Here is a 19,454-nt window from a genome sequence, read left to right on the forward strand (position 1 = left end):
TGAAGCAGTTGTGTTTGCATGGCTGTGTATCGGTTTGAAGGATAGGATATGGCGTGAATTTACAGGGTACAGAGGAATAACACCTGAGTCCTCAGGAATGGCAACGCATGGGACATATCATGGGCGAAACAGTATACTCTATTATGTCCACGGTACTGCTCATGTCTATAGGCGACGGTTACCACTTTCCATCAGGTGGGCCGTCAGCTTGTTTGCCATATCTAAGTTGTATAAAAAAATGTTTCTTGTAAATAAATATTTATCCATTCATTAATTTTAAAAAAATCTATTGAAAACATTCTTTTTTATCTACTTTGGTGGCAAACAAGCACACGGCCCGTCTGATGGTAAACAAGGTAACCATAGCCTATGGACGCCAATAAAACTAGGGATGTCACGCGCGTTGCCGACCCTCAAGAAACCTTCTACGTTCTTTTTGACGAATCCCATACTGTAGTCTTTACGGAAAGCGTAGGCAAGAAGATCATTCTACATTCTGTGTGTACGCGAAGCAGACTTCCTGTTAAAAACAACATTTCCCTGTTCATCTTCTCCGTCGAACCTCCCCATTTATCTGGCAATAAAAATTACATTTTAATCGATATCAGATATTGGATTTATCGACATACTCCCGCCCTACGCCATTTGACTCGTGAGAGGTTCTATGTAATTATCGAAAGAATTTGCTCTCGCTTTCCGATAATTTTGTTTCTTTACGCTTCGCGAAGGCTTTTACGATGAATTCTTATATTTGCAGCATTTACAAAATTTTTGCCCTCGGCTTCGCACGGGTGCATTTTTTGTTTCTTTTTTTATACAACTTAAAATGGCAAACAAGCTGACGGCCCACCTGATGAAAAGCGGTAACCGTCGCCTATAGACATGAGCAGTACCGTGGTCATAACAGAGTGTACTGTTTCGCCCATGATACCCGCCATGCGTTGCCATTCCTGAGGACTCAGATGTTATTCCTCTGTACTCAGTAAATTCACGCCATATCCCACCCTTCAAACCGAAACACAGCCATGCAAACACAACTGTTTCACGGTTGAAACTCGAATGGGACAGAGGTATCCAAGCAATCGACTTTTATACAAAGTCTCCCTCTGATAAATTGCATTTTGCAGTGCATTTTGCATCAAATAAAATTGATTAGTTTATTTGTTACTTTTTTTTAATGAATGATAATGAGGTAGTGACCACAGCAGTGCGGTGTCCCAGTCCTTTCCGCGACTGCAGTGCCCCCCCCCCCTCCCCCTTTCCTATCCCACATAAATCCCTTATTCCTCTCATTTACCAATTTCCTTTACGCATTCCCAACGTATTTAAAATTTCTATTTATAAAATAAACACAGCCATGCAAACACAACTGCTTCACGGCAGAAACACGAATGGGACAGTGGTTAAATTAATTATTTACCCTATAATAAAAATTTACAACACCATGCATTTTAATGGTAGACGTACCTCGTTGAATCTTCGAATGAGGGCGCGTACGGTGCTCTTCGCTTGCTGCGTGTGTGTAGGTGGCGCCCTGCGTATCATATGACGCTCGCTGACGGCCCCCAGCACGCCCTCTCCGCCCAGGTCCAACGTGACTTGTCTCAGATAATCTATTGGAGGTACCTGAAACAATGGAATTCAGTTATGCAACTACAGTTCTTTAGATACGACTCTCCAAAAAAAGTCGGTTTTTGAAGTCGGTTAAAAATAAAACATTTTTTATACCACTGAAGTGGCAAACAAGCATACGGCCCACCTGTTGGTAAGTGGTTACCGTAGCTTATTAACACCTGCAATATCAGGGGTATTAAGCGCGCGTTACCGACCCTGAAGAAACCTCTTTACCCTCCTTTTGAAAAACCCCATGCTGTAGTCTCTTATAAAAACCTCGGCAGGGAGATCATTCCATAACCTGAGTGTTCGTAAGAGAAAACATCTCTGAAACCGCGCTGTACGCGACTATTTAGGCTGTACGATATGAGGGCGAACTCTGTCTATGGCGAGCCGTACGATGGTAGAAAGTGGCTGTGGGCATCATATTGAACAATTCCTCTGAGCACAATCCATACAAAGTGTCGCTCTGGTAAATTATTAATATAATAATATTTATAATATAAATAAAAATAAACAAATAAATAATTAGAAGGTATTCTAATAGCCGTGTGGTCCCGGCATAGAATAGGCCACCCCTTCCTTTCTCGTGGGTGTCGTAAGAGGCGACTAAGTTAATAGTCAAGAGATACAGCTAAGAGGCAGCAGCGTCTCTCTTAAAACATCACCAAATCGCCTGCCAAGTGTGGCAGCTGTAGTGATACGTAAGCGAGTGGTAAAAAACTAATCTATTTATTGAAAGAATAAATAGAACAAATTGTTACCGGCCAGTATTTACAAAATTATTAGTGGCCAGTACGTGAACATAATATGCTACAGCAATTACTGGCAAATCCCCCCAAGGGGGAGGCTTATGTTCAGCAGTGGACAGTTAAAGGCCGATATGATGATGATGATATATATATATATATATATATATATATATATATATATATATATATATATATAATAAATAGTACACAGGTAGGTTTAATACTAAGTCAGCCAATAGGTTTTAAATATTAAATCACGTGCGTAAAGATACGGGGTACAACTAGTAGACTAATAGATAGATAGATACTCTTTATTGTTTCCCCCATAAGATTACAATAGTAAACTTATTATAGATACAAACAATTACAAGAAATGATCACAGTGAGACAACAATGGGCGACCTTATCGCTGAGAGCGATCTCTTGCAGCCAACCTTTGGATGGAGAGGAGTAATAAACAATTTGATCGGAGGCGCGATGAGAATTCTATTATTTCTAAATACGAAGATGTGATATATGTAATAATGTAAATATATATCCCTACTCATTATTATATATATACATACATACATATACATACATACATATACACATATACATACATACATACACAAATGCATATAAACACTTACATAAATACATAAAAATAATATGTACATATTTAAAGAAATAATATTTATTTGAAACTCATAAAACAGATTCCGTGTTTATGTAAATTGAGTCACATTTATTATTTTAAGATACTTTAATGCCACTGTAATTTCCCAGTAGTAGGTACTAAAGAGAGGCTATGTACCAAAGTCGAATACAAACAAGTATCTATACAATCTAAGGTAAACAACCACTATGTATTAATTTAGTTACTGTAATGGGTTCGTCGCCCCCATAATGACCGTGTCGGGGGTTGCGTTGCACAAAATATTTACTACATTGTCAGGACGTCGTTAAGACTGTCCTGCTGGATATCCTGTCTTTTAGGATTCCACGGAAACCTCCCGAGGTTTGTTGGGTTCAAACACCTCTATTTTATTTCTTTTTAGAAGTTTTTTTTTTATAATTTTTTCAAAACTATATTATTTTATTTATGTATTACTAGCGACTCGCCCCGGTTTCGCACGGGTGCAATGTTCACACTAAATATACCTACCTACTACAGAATGTCCTTGTAAACAACGTTTAGAGTTTTTTTGTCATTAGACAATACAAACATGATAAAGCGCTATAGGGCGAGTGCGGCTGGGCCGGTACCGCCGCACCACTATGTCCCTGCATTTTAAATCTGTAATATCTTCGGAAATATTAATTTAAATTACATACTGTAACGGCCATATTGATCTATATTAAATGAACAATGTATTTAAGGTACTTAATTGAATAAAAATTTATGCTGTATTGCTTAAAATCACTTCGTAAATAAGCCATTTTTCTCGTAAAGGATAAAAAATGGTTATTTGTATCAGGAGCGAAATAGTATTATACTCTGCTATGTCCATGGTACTGTTCATGTCTACAGGCGACGGTTACCACTTTCCATCAGGTGGGCCGTCAGCTTGTTTGCCATTCTAAGTTGTATAAAAACCCTTTTTTTAAAGTCGGTTAGAAATCTACAATTTATTGTTTTTTTTTTTTTATTATACAATTTATTTATTATATCAACAATTATCACGTTTTATCATTTTTTTTAAATCACTTTACATCTCTCCCTACTGTCGGTTTTGCTTACCGGTAATTGCAATGCTCAGATAAGGCATTTACAAGACAGTGCTTCTCAAACTGGTTTGCGATTTATTTATTATCTTATTATTTTATATAGAAAAATCTCGTGTTACCATGTTTGTGGTTGCAGTCTTTCGAATCGGCTCTACCGATCTTTATGAGTTTACTAGCTGCCTCGGTAAACGCTGTTTTACCATATACATTATTTCTAGAACTATACATGAAAATGTATCGTACTACAATTATTATATTCGATTGCCATCTTGCAACCATATTGTGGCATATAAAAATCGCAATTAAACAACAGGGATTGATCGTAAAAGGGTGAAAATTTGAATTTGTATGTATTTTTCAATGCTAAATCATAATAAAATAAAAATTAAAAAAATTGTCAAAAAAATAAAAAAAAAATATTTAGGGATAGGTCACTCTTATCATTGAGGGGTATGAAAAATAGATGTTGGTCGATTCTCAGACCTACCCGATATGCACACAAAATTCCATAAAAATCGGTAAAGCCGTTTCGGAGGAGTTTGGTAACATACACCGCGACACGAGAATTTTATATATTAGATTTTATATATATTTTGTAGGTACGAGAATAGGTCGTTAACCCTTCTTTGCATGATTTTTTTATAGTGAAACAAATCAAGGTGATATAATTCATGTTCAAAATTAAAGGAAAAATAGTTAAAAAAATAAACTTGACAGCTATGGTTTTTTTTTATGCAATAGACATTAAAAAGGTATCCAGACACGATCAGCTTAAAGTAAACTTGTTCTTTTATATAATTTTTTTTTTTTTTTATACGACTTAGAATGGCAAACAAGCTGACGGCCCACCTGATGGAAAGTGACATGAGCAGTACCATGGACATAACAGAGTACACTGTTTCGCCCATGATACCCCCCATGCGTTGCCATTCCTGAGGACTCGGGTGTTATTTCTCTGTACCCAGTAAATTCACTGCCATATCCCACCCTTCAAACCGAAACACGGTCATTCAAACACAACTTTCTCACCACGTCTGCCCTTCATGCGCTTTCTGTTTACACCTAATGGTCAACTGGTAGAGAATGTTATACGGCATTAAGCTTCGCCACTTGTACAAATTTGTGTCGTAAATAATCACCTGTAAGTTTGAGAAACACTGTCGCACAACGTCGAACCATTTATTAAGAGATCAACCTGTCTCTGCGTATTTCTTATTGTCGCCGTCTTTTGTTGGAATATTGTTACGCGATTGCGTAACAAAAGAGGGGGTATGTGGTTAACGATAATCTGTATTAGTATTATAAAGAATACTATATATACATATATATATATATATATATATATATATATATATATATATATATATATATATATATATATATATATATATATATATATATATATATATATATATATATATATATATATATATATTTAATGGGTGAAAATGGTAGTTAGTGGGTGATAGAAGAAAACAGGCCCATCATGATGAATTAACCATGATAGTTTTCACGAGGAACCGCGAGGAGGTCGACCTGGTTGGGTATATTGCTAGCAATGGGATTCTCAGTCCCCATTACTAACAATCCCTTTCCCCCCAATATATAGGTATTAATATATAAATACTTTTCTTTAAACCGCCATCGAGTGTCTCTACACATCCTAAAGGTTGACTGGTAGAGAATGCTTAAAGCATTAAGTCCGCCTTTTGTACCACATTTTATTGGTACAGAGGAGTAACACCTGAGTCCTCAGGAATGGCAACGCGTGGGGGGTATCATGGGCGAAACAGTATACTCTGTTATGTCCATGCTACTGCTCATGTCTATAGGCGACGGTTACCACTTTCCATCAGGTGGGCCGTTAGCTTATTTGCCATTCTAAGTTGTATAAAAAAAAAATTATTGGTCAATAAAGTTTAAATAAATAAATAAAAGATTTGTTTGTTTATTTGTAATGACTATTTATGGGCCATTCATTCATACATGTTTGTACTATATCACGCATACACACACGTAAATCCCAACCCCAATCAACCCCACAGTTTCATCCCAATCATCTGGACGAGTGGCGGTCCTCCACCGTGCGTTTTTCAAGGCACTTTCTCCCACGCACGACCACTCTTTGGTATCAACTTCCAGCAGCAGTATTTCCGAACCGATACGACAACATAACCTTCAAGAAAAGAGTATATTCCTTTTTAAAAGACCGGCAGCACACCTGCAATGCCGTAGGTGTTGTGGGTGATCATGGGCGGCGGTAGTCACTTACCGTCAGGTGAGCCGCATGCTCGTTTGCCCCCTGTGTTGTAAAAAAAAACACACACACACATAAAAACACTCGGACCATAGCACACATACACACGCCCACGAACGCACGCACGCACGCACGCCTCCACTCACACTTTCATGCCCACCCACACACACACACACACACACGCACGCATCAGTTTTTCGTTTGGTTACTTTTTTATTTCTTTCTATTAAACGAGATAATAATACGTACCATTGTCTTTACAATTACTTTAGTAATATTCTTATAAGTATTGCCATTTCGCCTGAAGATATACGAATACAGTATGATAAAAAGACCGACAGACATGTTGGGCGCACGCACGCGTTAGGGTTCCGCAGGAAAAAAAGAATAAAAAATCAATTTTACATTTTTTTTCCAAATTTAAATTCAACCCTTTTTTTTAATTCAAATAGACTTGTTAACAAGCACTTTTAAATCGTCATTTTTTTTTCAATTTACTACAGGGTTCGGAATGTTGTCATCTGTTGAGAAGAGCCCGCGAGAAACTCAACAGTTACTCTTTCAAATCTCTGTTAACATTATGTGTGTTTATTTAAATGTACTATATCTAATATTACACGGTCGTTGGCAGCCCGCGCATGATCCACTAACACCATGCACGCTTGTCATTCAAGTAATCCTTTAGTGCGTAACAGGCTTTGTTCAATAAGTGTTTTTAATAACAGTTTTAAACTTATTAAAAGGCAGATCCAAAATATCCTTCGGTATCTTATTATAACATTTAATGCCCATTCCCATAAAAGACCTATTTACTTTAAAATCTGTTTTCTTTTTATACCACAATGGTCGCGAACAAGCATACAGCCAGTCTGATGGTAAACGGTCACTGTAGCCTATTATAATAATGTAAGGGTTTTCCAAGACACTACAGCATGGGTTTCTTAAAAAAGGGGTAAAGAGGTTTCTTCAGGGTCGGCAACGTGCGCGTCATGCCCCTGGTATCATAGGCGTTTGTAGTTTACGGTAACCGCTCACCATCAAATCGTCATAGTCGTATTCACCGACGGGTCTTTATATGTAATATTTTACCAGATCCGTCAGTATTCTACGACTATGACGAAATGGGCCGTATGCTTGTTTACCACCTCTGTGGTATAAAAAACAAATTAGTATATTACGATATGTTATTTTTATTGCTTTTTTTTTAAATATTATTACTAGCTTTCATGCAAAAAGCACCGTGTTCACTCCTACGCACAACCACTCTTTGGTATCAACTTCCAGCAGCAGTATTTCCGAATCGATACGACAACATAACCTTCAAGAAAAGAGCATATTCCTTTTTAAAAGGCCGGCAGCACACCTGCAATGCCGCTGGTGTTGTGGATGACCATGGGCGGCGGTAGTCACTTACCATCAGGTGATTTTTTTTCTGTGTTTGTTAGGTCATAACTCCGTTAGTCGTAAACCGATTTGGAATTTTTTTTTATCTAGAATGATATATATGCAGATTCTACATAATCATCTCAGCCACTGTTGAACATAGGTCTTCTCCTTAGACTGCCATGAGCAACGGTCTTGAGCCACTTGCATCCACTGACTTCCTGCAATACATTTGAGGTCGTCACTCCATCTAGTAAGGAGTCGTACTACACTGCCTTTGCCCTTACGGGGTCGTCACTTGAGAACCTGTCTTCCCCATCGCTTGTCGGTTCTTCCATCCATCTAGGCTCTAAGTTATGAATGTGAACTCCCTGTCGATGGTAGAAAATGGCCGTGGGCATCATGTTGAACAATTCCTCTGAGCGAATTTCTTGGTACAAGCGGTAGAACACGGACATAGGACGGTTAGTAGAATGTTGACAATGGTATTATATATCTCGCATTATCTATAAAATATCATGTAATTGTGTGTGCGCGTGCATGTGTGTGTGTTTGTGTCTGCGTGCGTGCGTGCGTGCGTCCGTGAGTTAGTGCGTGTGTATATGAGTGCGCACGCATTTACACACGTGTGTGTGCGTGCGTGTGTGCGTAAATGCGTGCGTGCGTGCGTGCGCGCGCGCGTGTGTGTGTGTGTGTGTGTGTGTGTGTGTGTGTGTGTGTGTGTGTGAGTGCGCGTGTGTGTGTGCGCGTGTGTGTGTGTGTGAGTGTGTGTGTGAGTGTGTGTGTGTGAGTATGTGTGTGTGCGCGAGCGCGCGCGCGAACGTGCGTGCGTGTGTGTGTGCGCGTGTGTAAGCGCGCATGTATGTGTGTGCACATATTTGTACACGTACACGTGTGTAAAATGGACCTTTTTTACTATTGAAGAGTCCCGCAATTAGTCACGATCTCACCAAACGTAAAGCGATGTTGTGGTCTAAGATGGGGCTCGCCGGCTCACGAATAGCCTATTTGACCTATGTATTAGTTTAATCTAACCTATATTACTACGAAACTCCATAGAAAGCCAATTTTGTTTTGAAGTGATCCTATTTCGCGTTGGCCCATCAGCCAAGGTGGATTGGTAACGAGCAAAAAATGTAGTTAGGTCGAAATTGCCTATAAAACGAACAGTCCGGACAGACAAAACGCTCTGTCGCTTGTAATCAAGCGGAAGTCAATATATATATATATATATATATATATATATATATATATATATATATATATATATATATATATATATATATATATATATATATATACTAGCTACCTCGGTAAACGTTGTTTTACCATATACATTATTTCTAGAACTATACATGAAAATATATCGTCCTACAATTATTATATTCGATTGCTATCTTGTAACCCTATTGCGGAATATAAAAATCGCGATTAAAAAACAGAGGTTTATCGTAAAAGCGTGAAAAATTTAATCTGTATGTATTTTTCAATGCTAAATCATAATAAAATAAAAATAAAAAAATTTAGATGTGGGTCACCCTTATCATTGAGAGGTATGAAAAATGTTGGCCGATTCTCAGACCTACCCGATATGCACACAAAATTTCATAAATATCGGTAAAGCCGTTTCGGAGGAGTTTGGTAACAAACACCGCGACACGAGAATTTTATATATTAGATATATTGTATGTATGATTGTATGTATGGACGTATGTGGTAATAATCATCGAGACATCATTAATCAATCATTGATTGTTCTATGCTGAATATAGACTTGAGGGATTTTGCCAGTAGTGACTATGGCAGGCGAATTGGCAACTGCAGTCAGGCTTTGGGGATGTTTTAAGAGGGACGCTGATGCCCATCCCTTGTCTTTTTTTAGTCGTCTCTTACGACACCAACGGGAAAGGAACGGGTGGCCTATTCTATGCCAGGATCGTTACGGGAATCATATCAGCCGTCATACCTTACCAGAGGGAGACTTTGTACAACAGTCATTTGGTTGAGTACCTCTATCCCATTCGTGTTTCAACCGTAAAGCAGTTGTGTTTGCATGGCTGTGTTTCGATTTGAAGTGTGGGATATGCCAGTGAATTTACAGGGTACAGAGAAATAACACCTAAGTCAGGAATGGCAACTAATGGGGGGGTATCATGGGCGAAACAGTATACTCTGTTATGTCCATGGTACTGCTCATGTGTATAGGCGACGGTTACCACTTTCCATCAGGTGGGCCGTCAGCTTGTTTGCCATTCTAAGTTGTTATAAAAAATAAGCCAAGCTGTCTAATGTTGAATATAGATCTCCGTATTGGAGAGTTTTGCCAGTAGTTGCCACGCTTGGCAGGCGGGTTGGCAAAGGCAGTTAGGCTTTGGGGATGTTTTAAAAGGGACGCTGCTGCCCATTCCTCGTTCTCCCTTAGTCGCCTCTTACGACATCCACGGGAAAAGATGGAGTGGCATAATCTATGCTAGAACTACATGCCTAAATGATACATATTATGTTAAATCCTATTACCTCTCACTTTAGTACTATTTTCCTGTGTTCTCTCTTCGTTTCCCTTCGTCATTTTTTTCTGTTGTATGTGTGCTGTTAAGTATGTGTATGTTATGTATATATTTAATTGTGTATATATTGTATATATGTATGTGTATATATGTATGTATGTATGTATATATGTTTGTATATGATAATATTTATATAACAGTGCGCCACCTACCCTTTGTCTTTTTTTCCATGTCCTCTACCCAAAGGTTGTCTGGAAGAGATTGCTTAGCGATAAGGCCGCCTTTTGTATCACTTCTCATTAATATTTACTGTATTTGTTATATCTCTTTTTACTTGGTGCAATAAAGTGTAAAATAAATAAATATATAAAATATTTTATGACAATTTTCTAAGTACAAAGGTTCAGGCCGGGATTCGATCTTGGGACCATCGGATCGATGCCAAGCGTTGTCCGACTGATACTACCATCTCTCTCTTTCATTATCATCCTTACTAATATAATAAATGTGAAAGTGCGTTTGTTTATTACCTCTAAACTGCAACCGTATTTTTTTAATGGATGATAATGGAATGGTAACTCCGCCTGCGCTATCGGTATACACTGGCGGGGCACCAACGAGGGATGACAGGTGAGAACCACGAGGAGGTCGACCTGACAGGGTATATTGCTAGCAATGGCGCTACTAGTCCCCCATTACTAACAATCCCTTCTCCTCCCAATTGCCACCCTATTGTTACGCCATGATTCTAATTCGACGCCCACCGTAATGGCGTGGGTGTACGGGATTCACGCTTCATTTGTCGAAGAATTAAAAAACAAAATCTATTCCAAGTCTTAAAAGATCAATAACACGTGCGAACTTAAATTGTGTTTTAAAAAGTTTTTAATTCGTAGTATTTTCAATGTGACTTTTTTTTTATACAACTTAGAATGGCAAATAAGCTGACGGCCCACCTGATGGAAAGTGGTAACCGTCGCCTATAGACATGGGCAGTACCGTGGACATAACAGAGTAATCTGTTTCGCCCATGATATCACCCATGCGTTGCCATTCTTTTTACAAAGTCTCCCTCTGGTTAACTCTGGTGACTTCTAAGAGGTGGTATTTTTTAATACAATTGTATGTGTAATACAATATATATGTATATGTATGTATATCATATCAGGCCTTAAGCTGTCCACAGCTGAACATAAGCCTCTCCCTTGGGATGTCATGTCAGTAGTTGCCATGCTTGGCAGACGCATTGGCAACCGCAGTCAGGCTTTAGAGATGTTTTAAGAGGGACGCTGCTGCCCATGCCTTGCTCTCCCTTAGTCTCTTACGAAACCCACGGGATAGGAAGGGGTGGCCTATTCTATGCCGGGACCAAACCTATACAGATACCTACAAAGATTTGCATGTTATTGAATATGTAGCCAGAGCGAGACATTGTACAAAAGTCGTTTGCTTGGGCACCTCTATCCCATTCATGTTTCTACTGTGAAGCAGTTGTGTTTGCACGGCTGTGTTTCGGTTTGAAGGGAGGGATATGGCGTGAATTTACAGGGTATAGAGGAATAACATCTGAGTCCTCAGGAATGGCAACGCATGGGTAGGTATCATGGGCAAAAACTAATGCTTAATTTATGACTCACTTTAAAATATGTTACACTAAGTCGTCTGCGGAGATCGCCTACGGTGATAAGACGAGCTTTAAACTGACAGACGTACCTACAACCCCACATAGACGTAATGTTACGAATTAATTCAATCAAAGAAACTTTATAGTTAATTAATACTGTTAACTTTACCTAAACATACTGGATCACTTGAAATTTAATACAAACTATTAATAGAGGATTTGAACGCCTAATTGGCCAAAAGGATAGAGGATGGAACTTCAAATTTTTGTTTTTTTATTGGATGAAAATGGTATGGTAACCCCGCCTGCGCTAATGGGATACGCTGACGGGGCACCAGTGACGGGTGATCGATGAGGATAAAAACAGGCCAGTTAGCCCATCATGATGAATTCATCAGGAATTAATCATGATAGTTTCCAGGTGGAACCGCGAGGAGGTCGACCTGGTTGGATATATTGCTAGCAATGGGATTCTTAGTCTCCATTACTATTAATCCCTTTTCCCCCCAGGAACTTCAAATTAGGAAAAGATTCCCTAGGGGGCAGTACTAGTGTATTACAGTAGCTGTTGGAGAGCAGTTTAAAATAGTTGTATAGAATAGAAACATTTTTCGTTTCTATTAACGAAATAGCTCATTCAGCAATATCGCTGGAATGACATGACGAAGCTCAACAGGATCGATGCCAGATTGCAACGGTGCAGTTGTGCAGAGCACACACTGCACAACGCTGCCAGTATCATATGCATATACGTGACTATAGGGAGTTTAGGTTGGCGTATTTAAATTATTTTGTATTAGCAATCCGTCCAAACTTATACAAGTAGATAGATAGAAAAATAAATTTGTATTTAATATTATATATATAATTTTTTTTTAATGGATGATAATGGTATGGTAACCCCGCCTGCGCTATCGGTATACACTGGCGGGGCACCAGTGAGGGATGATAGGTGAGAATGACAAGGTAGGTCAGTTAGCCCATCGTGATGAATACACCTCGAATTCAGGACGATAGTTTTCAGGGAGGACCACGTGGAGGTCGACCTGACAGGGTATATTGCTAGCAATAGGACTGGTAGTCTGCATTACTAACAATCCCCTCTCCCTCTATATATAATATTACCGCCGTGTAATCCCGGCATACAATGGGCCACCCCTTACTTTTCCGTGGGTGTAGTAAGAGGCGACTAAGAGAGAGCGAGGGATGGGCAGCAGCGTTCATCTTTAAACATCAACAAAGCCCCTCTGTCCCATTCGTGTTTCTACCGTGACGCAGTTGTGTTTGCATGGCTGTGTTTCAGTTTGAGCGGTGGGATATGGCGTAAATTTACAGGGTACAGAGGAATAACACCTAAGTACTCAGGAATGGCAACGCATGGGAGGTATCATGGGCGAAACTGTATACTCTGTTACGTCCATGGCACTGATCATGTCTATAGGCGACGGTTACCACTTTCCATCAGGTGGGCGGTCAGCTTGTTTGCCATTGTAAGTTGCATAAAAAAAAACCACGAATAAAGTAAACCGCGAATATAGGAATTGAGTTGCCATTTTTTAATCCGCGAATAATGAAAACGTGAATATAGAAATCTTGAATAAAGAAATTTTACTGTATATCAAATATAATTTCACGTCAATTCGCTGTCTATAACAAATATAATGTGATTTTATTGTATTCTTACATCGTCATCGAACGGAAATGATTTTTTTACAATACAAATCATTCTTACCTATATCAACAATGACTGTACCCACATCACAGGTTCCAAATAACCAGTTCATGCCAGTGACAAAAATAATTAATATTCGACATTTTGGGAGCACCTTTTAGAAATTGGGATGCACGAATTTTTACAAATCTATTCTGAGTGTCCGATATAGAATACATTATTTATTATTTTTACATTACATTATTTACAAATGTAAATGCAAAATACTATGTATTTTGTAAATAATTATATTTACAAATATAATTATTTACAATTTACATTACATAACATGTATAACAATTAAGCGACCTATTTCAATTTTTTTTTTTATACAACTGAGAATGGCAAACAAGCTGATGGCCCACACGCTGAAAGTGGTAACCGTCACCTATAGACATGAGCAGTACCATGGACATAACAGAGTATACTGTTTCGCCCATGATACCCCCCATGCGTTGCCATTCCTGAGGACTCAGGTGTTATTCCTCTGTACCCAGTAAATTCACACCATATTCCACCCTTCAAACCGAAACACAGCCATGCAAACACAACTGCTTTACGATAGAAACTCGAATGGGACAGAGGTACCCAAGCAATCGACTTTTGTACAAAGTCTACCTCTGGGATGCACGAATTTTTACAAATCTATTCTGAGTGTACGATAGATATAGAAATTTTTGCATTATTTACAAATGTTATTACAAAATACCTTCTATGTATTTTGTAAATAAATGTAAATTATATTTACAAATTTAATTATTTACAAAATACAAAATTTACAAAATACATTATTTACAATTTACATTACATAACATGTATAAAATTTACACATTCTATTTCAATTTTCTTGAATGTATTTCCAATCGACTTCCAAAAGAAGGGGATTCTCGATTCGATTGTATTTTTCTTTTGTTTTTACAACACAGGGGGCAAACGAGCATGCGGCTCACCTGATGGTAAGTGACTACCGCCGCCCGTGATCACCCACAACACCAAAGGCATTGCAGGTGTGCTGCCGGCTTTTTAAAACAGAATATGCTGTTTTCTTAAAGATTGTCGTGTCGATTCGGAAATACTGCTGCTGGAAGTTGATACCAAAGAATGGTTGTGTGTGGAAGTAACTGTTTTTGACAATTCGTTTATTTTATCATCATCATCATCATCATTATACCAGCCGTTGACCTGAACATAGGCCTCCTCCAATAGTTGTTACGACTGACAGGGTTGGCAACCGCAGTTAGTCTTCGGTGATGTTGTAAGACGGACTCTGCTGCCAATCTCTCGATTGTTAAGCTCTTTTATTCGCCTCATTCGACATCCACGGAAAAGGAAGGGGCGGACTCATTTTCATTATGTCTTATTGAATCAGAACAGATGTACAGCAGTGAGTTTGAGCAACAGTACAGTTAGTTTGGGTGTTGGGACAAATTAGTTACTTGGAACATACTAGATTTGCACATATTTACATTAAGTTCTGCGAACGTCCCGACTGTAAGTAAATAATGGGAGAGTGGCAACCCTAGTCTAAAGGGTTGGTCTGTTTAAATTTAGACAAAATCAATACATAGGGCATGCCTGCGTTGATGTTACGTGAGTCACTTTTCATTTTACCGGTAATGGGTTTGAGTTAGAGCTTGGAATATTATACGTATTCGAGTTCTTTTCCATGATGACAATGGAATGGTAGCCCCGCTTACGCTATCGGTACATACTGATGGAGTACCAGTGGGGGATGATAGATGAGGATGGAAGTAGATCAGTTGGGTATTGTGATAAATTCACAGTAAATTAATCCCGATGATTTTTTTTTATACCACTGAGGTGGCAAACAAGCATACGGTCCACCTGTTGGTAAGTGGTTACCATAGCCTATGAACACCTCTACCTATGAACGCGTGCGTTGCCAACCCTGAAGAAACCTCTTTACCCCTCTTTTGAAGAACCCCATACTGCAGTCTTTTGAGAAAACCTCGGCAGGGAGCTCATTCCACAACCTGAGTGTTCGTGGGAGAAAACATCTCTGAAACTGCGCAGTACGTGACTGTTGAGGCTGTAGGACATGAGAATGAACTCCCTGTCGATGGCGAGCCGTACGATGGTAGAAAATGGCTGTAGGCATCATATTGAATAATTCCTCTGAGCACAATCCATTGTACAGGCGATAGGAAGATCGCGTAAAGGTCGACCTGATAACGTTTATTGCTAGCAATTAAGACACTAGCGTCTACTAACATACTAACAGCCCCTTCCCCTCTAGCAAGAACTATTAGTTGTAGATGATAGAATTCGATTTAAGAACCAAACCCCAAAGGACAAGCAAGATGAAGTGGAAATGAGCTGATTACATAGCTCGAAGAACCGACAACCGATGTGGAGGAAAGGTCCTTGATCAACTTCGGTAGATGGAGCGGCAATCACAAATGCATTATCGTTTTTTAATGGGTGAAAATGGCACGGTAACCCCGCCTGCGTTATCGGTATACACTGGCGGGGTACCAGTGAGAGGTGATAGGTGAGGATGAAAAGGCAGGTCAGTTAGCCCATCGTGACGAATTCAACGATAAACTAGTTACAATAGTCTCCATGGGAAACTGCGTGGAGGTCAACCTGATAGGGTATATTGATAGAAATGCATGGGTGAAGATGGCTGTTCTTTGTGGCAGTGTAAAAGGAAGGCCCATCTTAAGCAGTGGACAATTAATTAGGATTAACCATACGTGCTATTGCTGTATCGCCGAGTAGGTCCCGGTATTTTTTTTATACAACTTAGAATGGCAAACAAGCTGACGGCCCACCTGATGGAAAGTGGTAACCGTCGCCTATACACATGAGCAGTACCGTGGACATAACAGAGTATACTGTTTCGCCCATGATATCCCCCCCATGCATTGCCATTCCTGAGGACTCAGGTGTTATTCCTCTGTACTTAGTAAAATCACGCCATATCCCACCCTTCAAACTGAAACACACCTATGCAAACACAACTGCTTCACGGTAGAAACACGAATGAGACAGAGGTACCCAAGCAATCGACTTTTGTACAAAGTCTCCCTCTGGTAATATGTTGTATGGCATAAATGAACAATTCAAAAGAGATAAATAACTCTGAGCCTTCCATACTTCATCTTCCAATAACTTCACAATAAGGAGAAATCAAAATTGTTACTTACTTGATAAAACAGCTGGTACTCAGTGTCAGTGAGCCTCAGTGCCACCTCCTCGGGAAAGTGCAGCAGACTCTTCAGTGACGTGAGTTCTTCATAGCTTGTGTCTTCCGGCACTGAACCTGGGAAATTAGATAAGATTTATTAGAATATCGAATGACAGATTGACAGAAAAGCAATGGGATCCTTGGTGCCGACATCTCTAGTGACATACAGTTCCGTGGCCATCTCGAAGATAAGGTGAAGCTGGCATCCAAAAAACTCGGTGTGCTTAAAAAGAGCGAAGCATTACTTCACGCCGGATCAGCGAATAATGCTTTACAAATCGCAAATCCGGTTCCATATGGAGTATTGCTGTCACTTATGGGCGGGAGCACCTAGATACCAGCTTGAACCCTTCGACTCAGTGCAACAACGAGCTATGAGAATTGTCGATGATCCCAGGCTTGCAAGCGGTATCGAATCCTAAGTTTTAAGAGAGATTTCCTCACTCTGCGTGTTCTACCGCCTGTACCACGGATTGTGCTCAGAGGAATTATTCAATATGATGCCTGCGGCCACCTTCTATCATCGCACTGCTCGCCATCGACAGGGAGTTTACCCTCATACCCTACAGCCCAAATGGTCGCGTACAACGCGGTTTCAGAGATGTTTTCTCCCACGAACACTCAGATTATGGAATGAGCTCCCTGCCAAGGTTTTCCCAAGAGACTACAACATGGGGTTCTTCAAAAGGGGGGTAAAGAGGTTTCTTCAGGGTCGGCAACGCGCGCGTAATACCTCTGGTATTGCAGGCGTTCATAGGCTACGGTAACCGCATACCATCAGGAGGGCCGTATGCTTGTTTGGCACCTCAGTGGTATAAAAAAAAAATATAAGTTCTTTATTAATTGTTTGTTACATTCACATACGAAGTAGTGTTACGACGATATAAAAAATACGGTTTTTTCATGTAACTTTCGAGTAATATGACCGCACCATACGTTACAGTTGGAAGAAGTTCGCTAGACTTGCAGTAGTTCGAGCGTGTTTGCGTACTCTCTATATCCAGTTTTAGGTTTAATTTTAGATAATAAATAATACCACTAGAGGGAGACTTTGTATAAAAGTCATTTGCTTGGACACCTCTGTCGCATTCGTGTTTCTACCGTGAAACAGTTGTTTGCATGGCTGTGTCATATATAGCATACGTTCCACCTAATGGTAAGCGGTTACCGTAGCCTATGAACGCCTGCAATACCACAGGTATTACGCGCGCGTTGCCGACCCTGAAAAAAACCTCTTTACCCCCCTTTTGAAGAACCCCATGCTGTAGTCTCTTGGGAAAACCTATCTACTATCTACAAAAAATATTACTTTTCGAAGAGAGACAAGACAATACTTACTTTCATCATCTTTTTCAAAATCATGCCCCGTCGAGGCGCCACTGGGCCCGTGTCTGGACCCCTCTATCATCTCACAAGCACTTTGACACTAAAAATATATATATATATAATGCAACCACTATCAACACAATATTTATCAATTGCACTGACACTTTAATGTTTTAAAAGCACGCCATCTAGTGGTGGTAGGATTGAACTTCATGATTGGTGCAGCGCCATCTGTTGTGAGCCCATGTGGAATTTTGCGGCGGTCGCCATTGTTACGCGCATTCTTCAACGGTTATCTGTAACAATAAAAAAGTTGTTTTGTACAAGAACTGGTAGAAAAATATCAAATTTAATAATTCAAATAATGTTACAAGACTGAGGGAGACTTTGTACAAAAGTCGTTTGCTTGGCCACCTCTGTCCCATTCGTGTTTTTACCGTGAAGCAGCTGTGTTTGCATGGCTGTGTTTCGGTTTGAAGGGTGGGATATGGCAGTGAGTTTACAGAATAACACCTGAGTCCTCAGGAATAGCAACGCGTGGGGGGTATCATGGGCTAAACAGTATACTTTGTTATGTCCACGGTACTGCTCATGTCTATAGACGACGGTTACCACTTTCAGCGTGTGGGCCATTAGCTTGTTTGCCATTCTAAGTTGTATAAAAAAAAAACTGACGAATATGTATATTTAATCTTTGTCAGATCCGTCAGCATTCTACGACTATGACGACATAAGTGCCAATATTCGACATTTCGAACTTTAAAACAGAGACATCAAAGGACTTGTTTCCACAGCCGTAAAACATACATATTAAAAAAGAAGTTGTACTGCTGCTGGATTATTTATACTATGGCAATATTGGCCTGTCACGTTTGCACATTTCAGCAATCAATCTAATGGAGTAGAGTATCGCTTACTACAAATACTAGTCACGTGATACCCGCTGCGTGAAATACTCGCGCCTCGTAACGAAAACCTACGTAGTGTTGCCAGATTATGTATTCTCCCCATTATTAGGTAAAAAAAAAATTTTGTTGGAGAAAAATTTCGGTTAATTTATTTGAGAGTTGAGAAACGTATATACCGATGAATAGATGTTTGTTACTCTTTCATACAAAAACTATTGAACGGTTTTGAATAAATAATAGAATGACAAGCCCGCCTGCGCTAACGATATACGCTGTCGGGGCACCAGTAAGGGATGACAGGTGACAATGAAAAGGTTAGCCTATCGTAATGGATTCACTTGGAATAGAACACGATCTTTTCCAAGGGTAACCGCGAGGAGGTTGACCTAACAGGGTGTATTGCTAACAATGGTGCTATTAATCCCCATTCTTAACAATCCATTATCCTCCC

At 39.5% G+C, this 19,454-nt stretch overlaps 1 protein-coding gene across 1 annotated transcript in view; it reads right to left on the reverse strand.

Moving 5' to 3' along the window:
- Positions 1-19,454, reverse strand: part of LOC113509564 (1-phosphatidylinositol 4,5-bisphosphate phosphodiesterase epsilon-1-like) — a 195,406-nt gene that overhangs the window by 98,978 nt on the left and 76,974 nt on the right. Inside the window, exons 3-5 of the mRNA XM_052901273.1 lie at positions 18,108-18,391; positions 16,729-16,844; positions 1,468-1,626 (exon numbers count right to left, since the gene is read on the reverse strand). Of these exons, the coding sequence (XP_052757233.1) occupies positions 1,468-1,626; positions 16,729-16,844; positions 18,108-18,177 (345 nt within the window). The 5' untranslated portion in view covers positions 18,178-18,391. The remainder of the gene's footprint in view (positions 1-1,467; positions 1,627-16,728; positions 16,845-18,107; positions 18,392-19,454) is intronic.

Source organism: Galleria mellonella, unplaced genomic scaffold (genome assembly GCF_026898425.1).
Source record: "Galleria mellonella isolate WM207_F2 unplaced genomic scaffold, CSIRO_AGI_GalMel_v1 utg778, whole genome shotgun sequence".
NCBI classification, from domain to species: domain Eukaryota; kingdom Metazoa; phylum Arthropoda; class Insecta; order Lepidoptera; family Pyralidae; genus Galleria; species Galleria mellonella.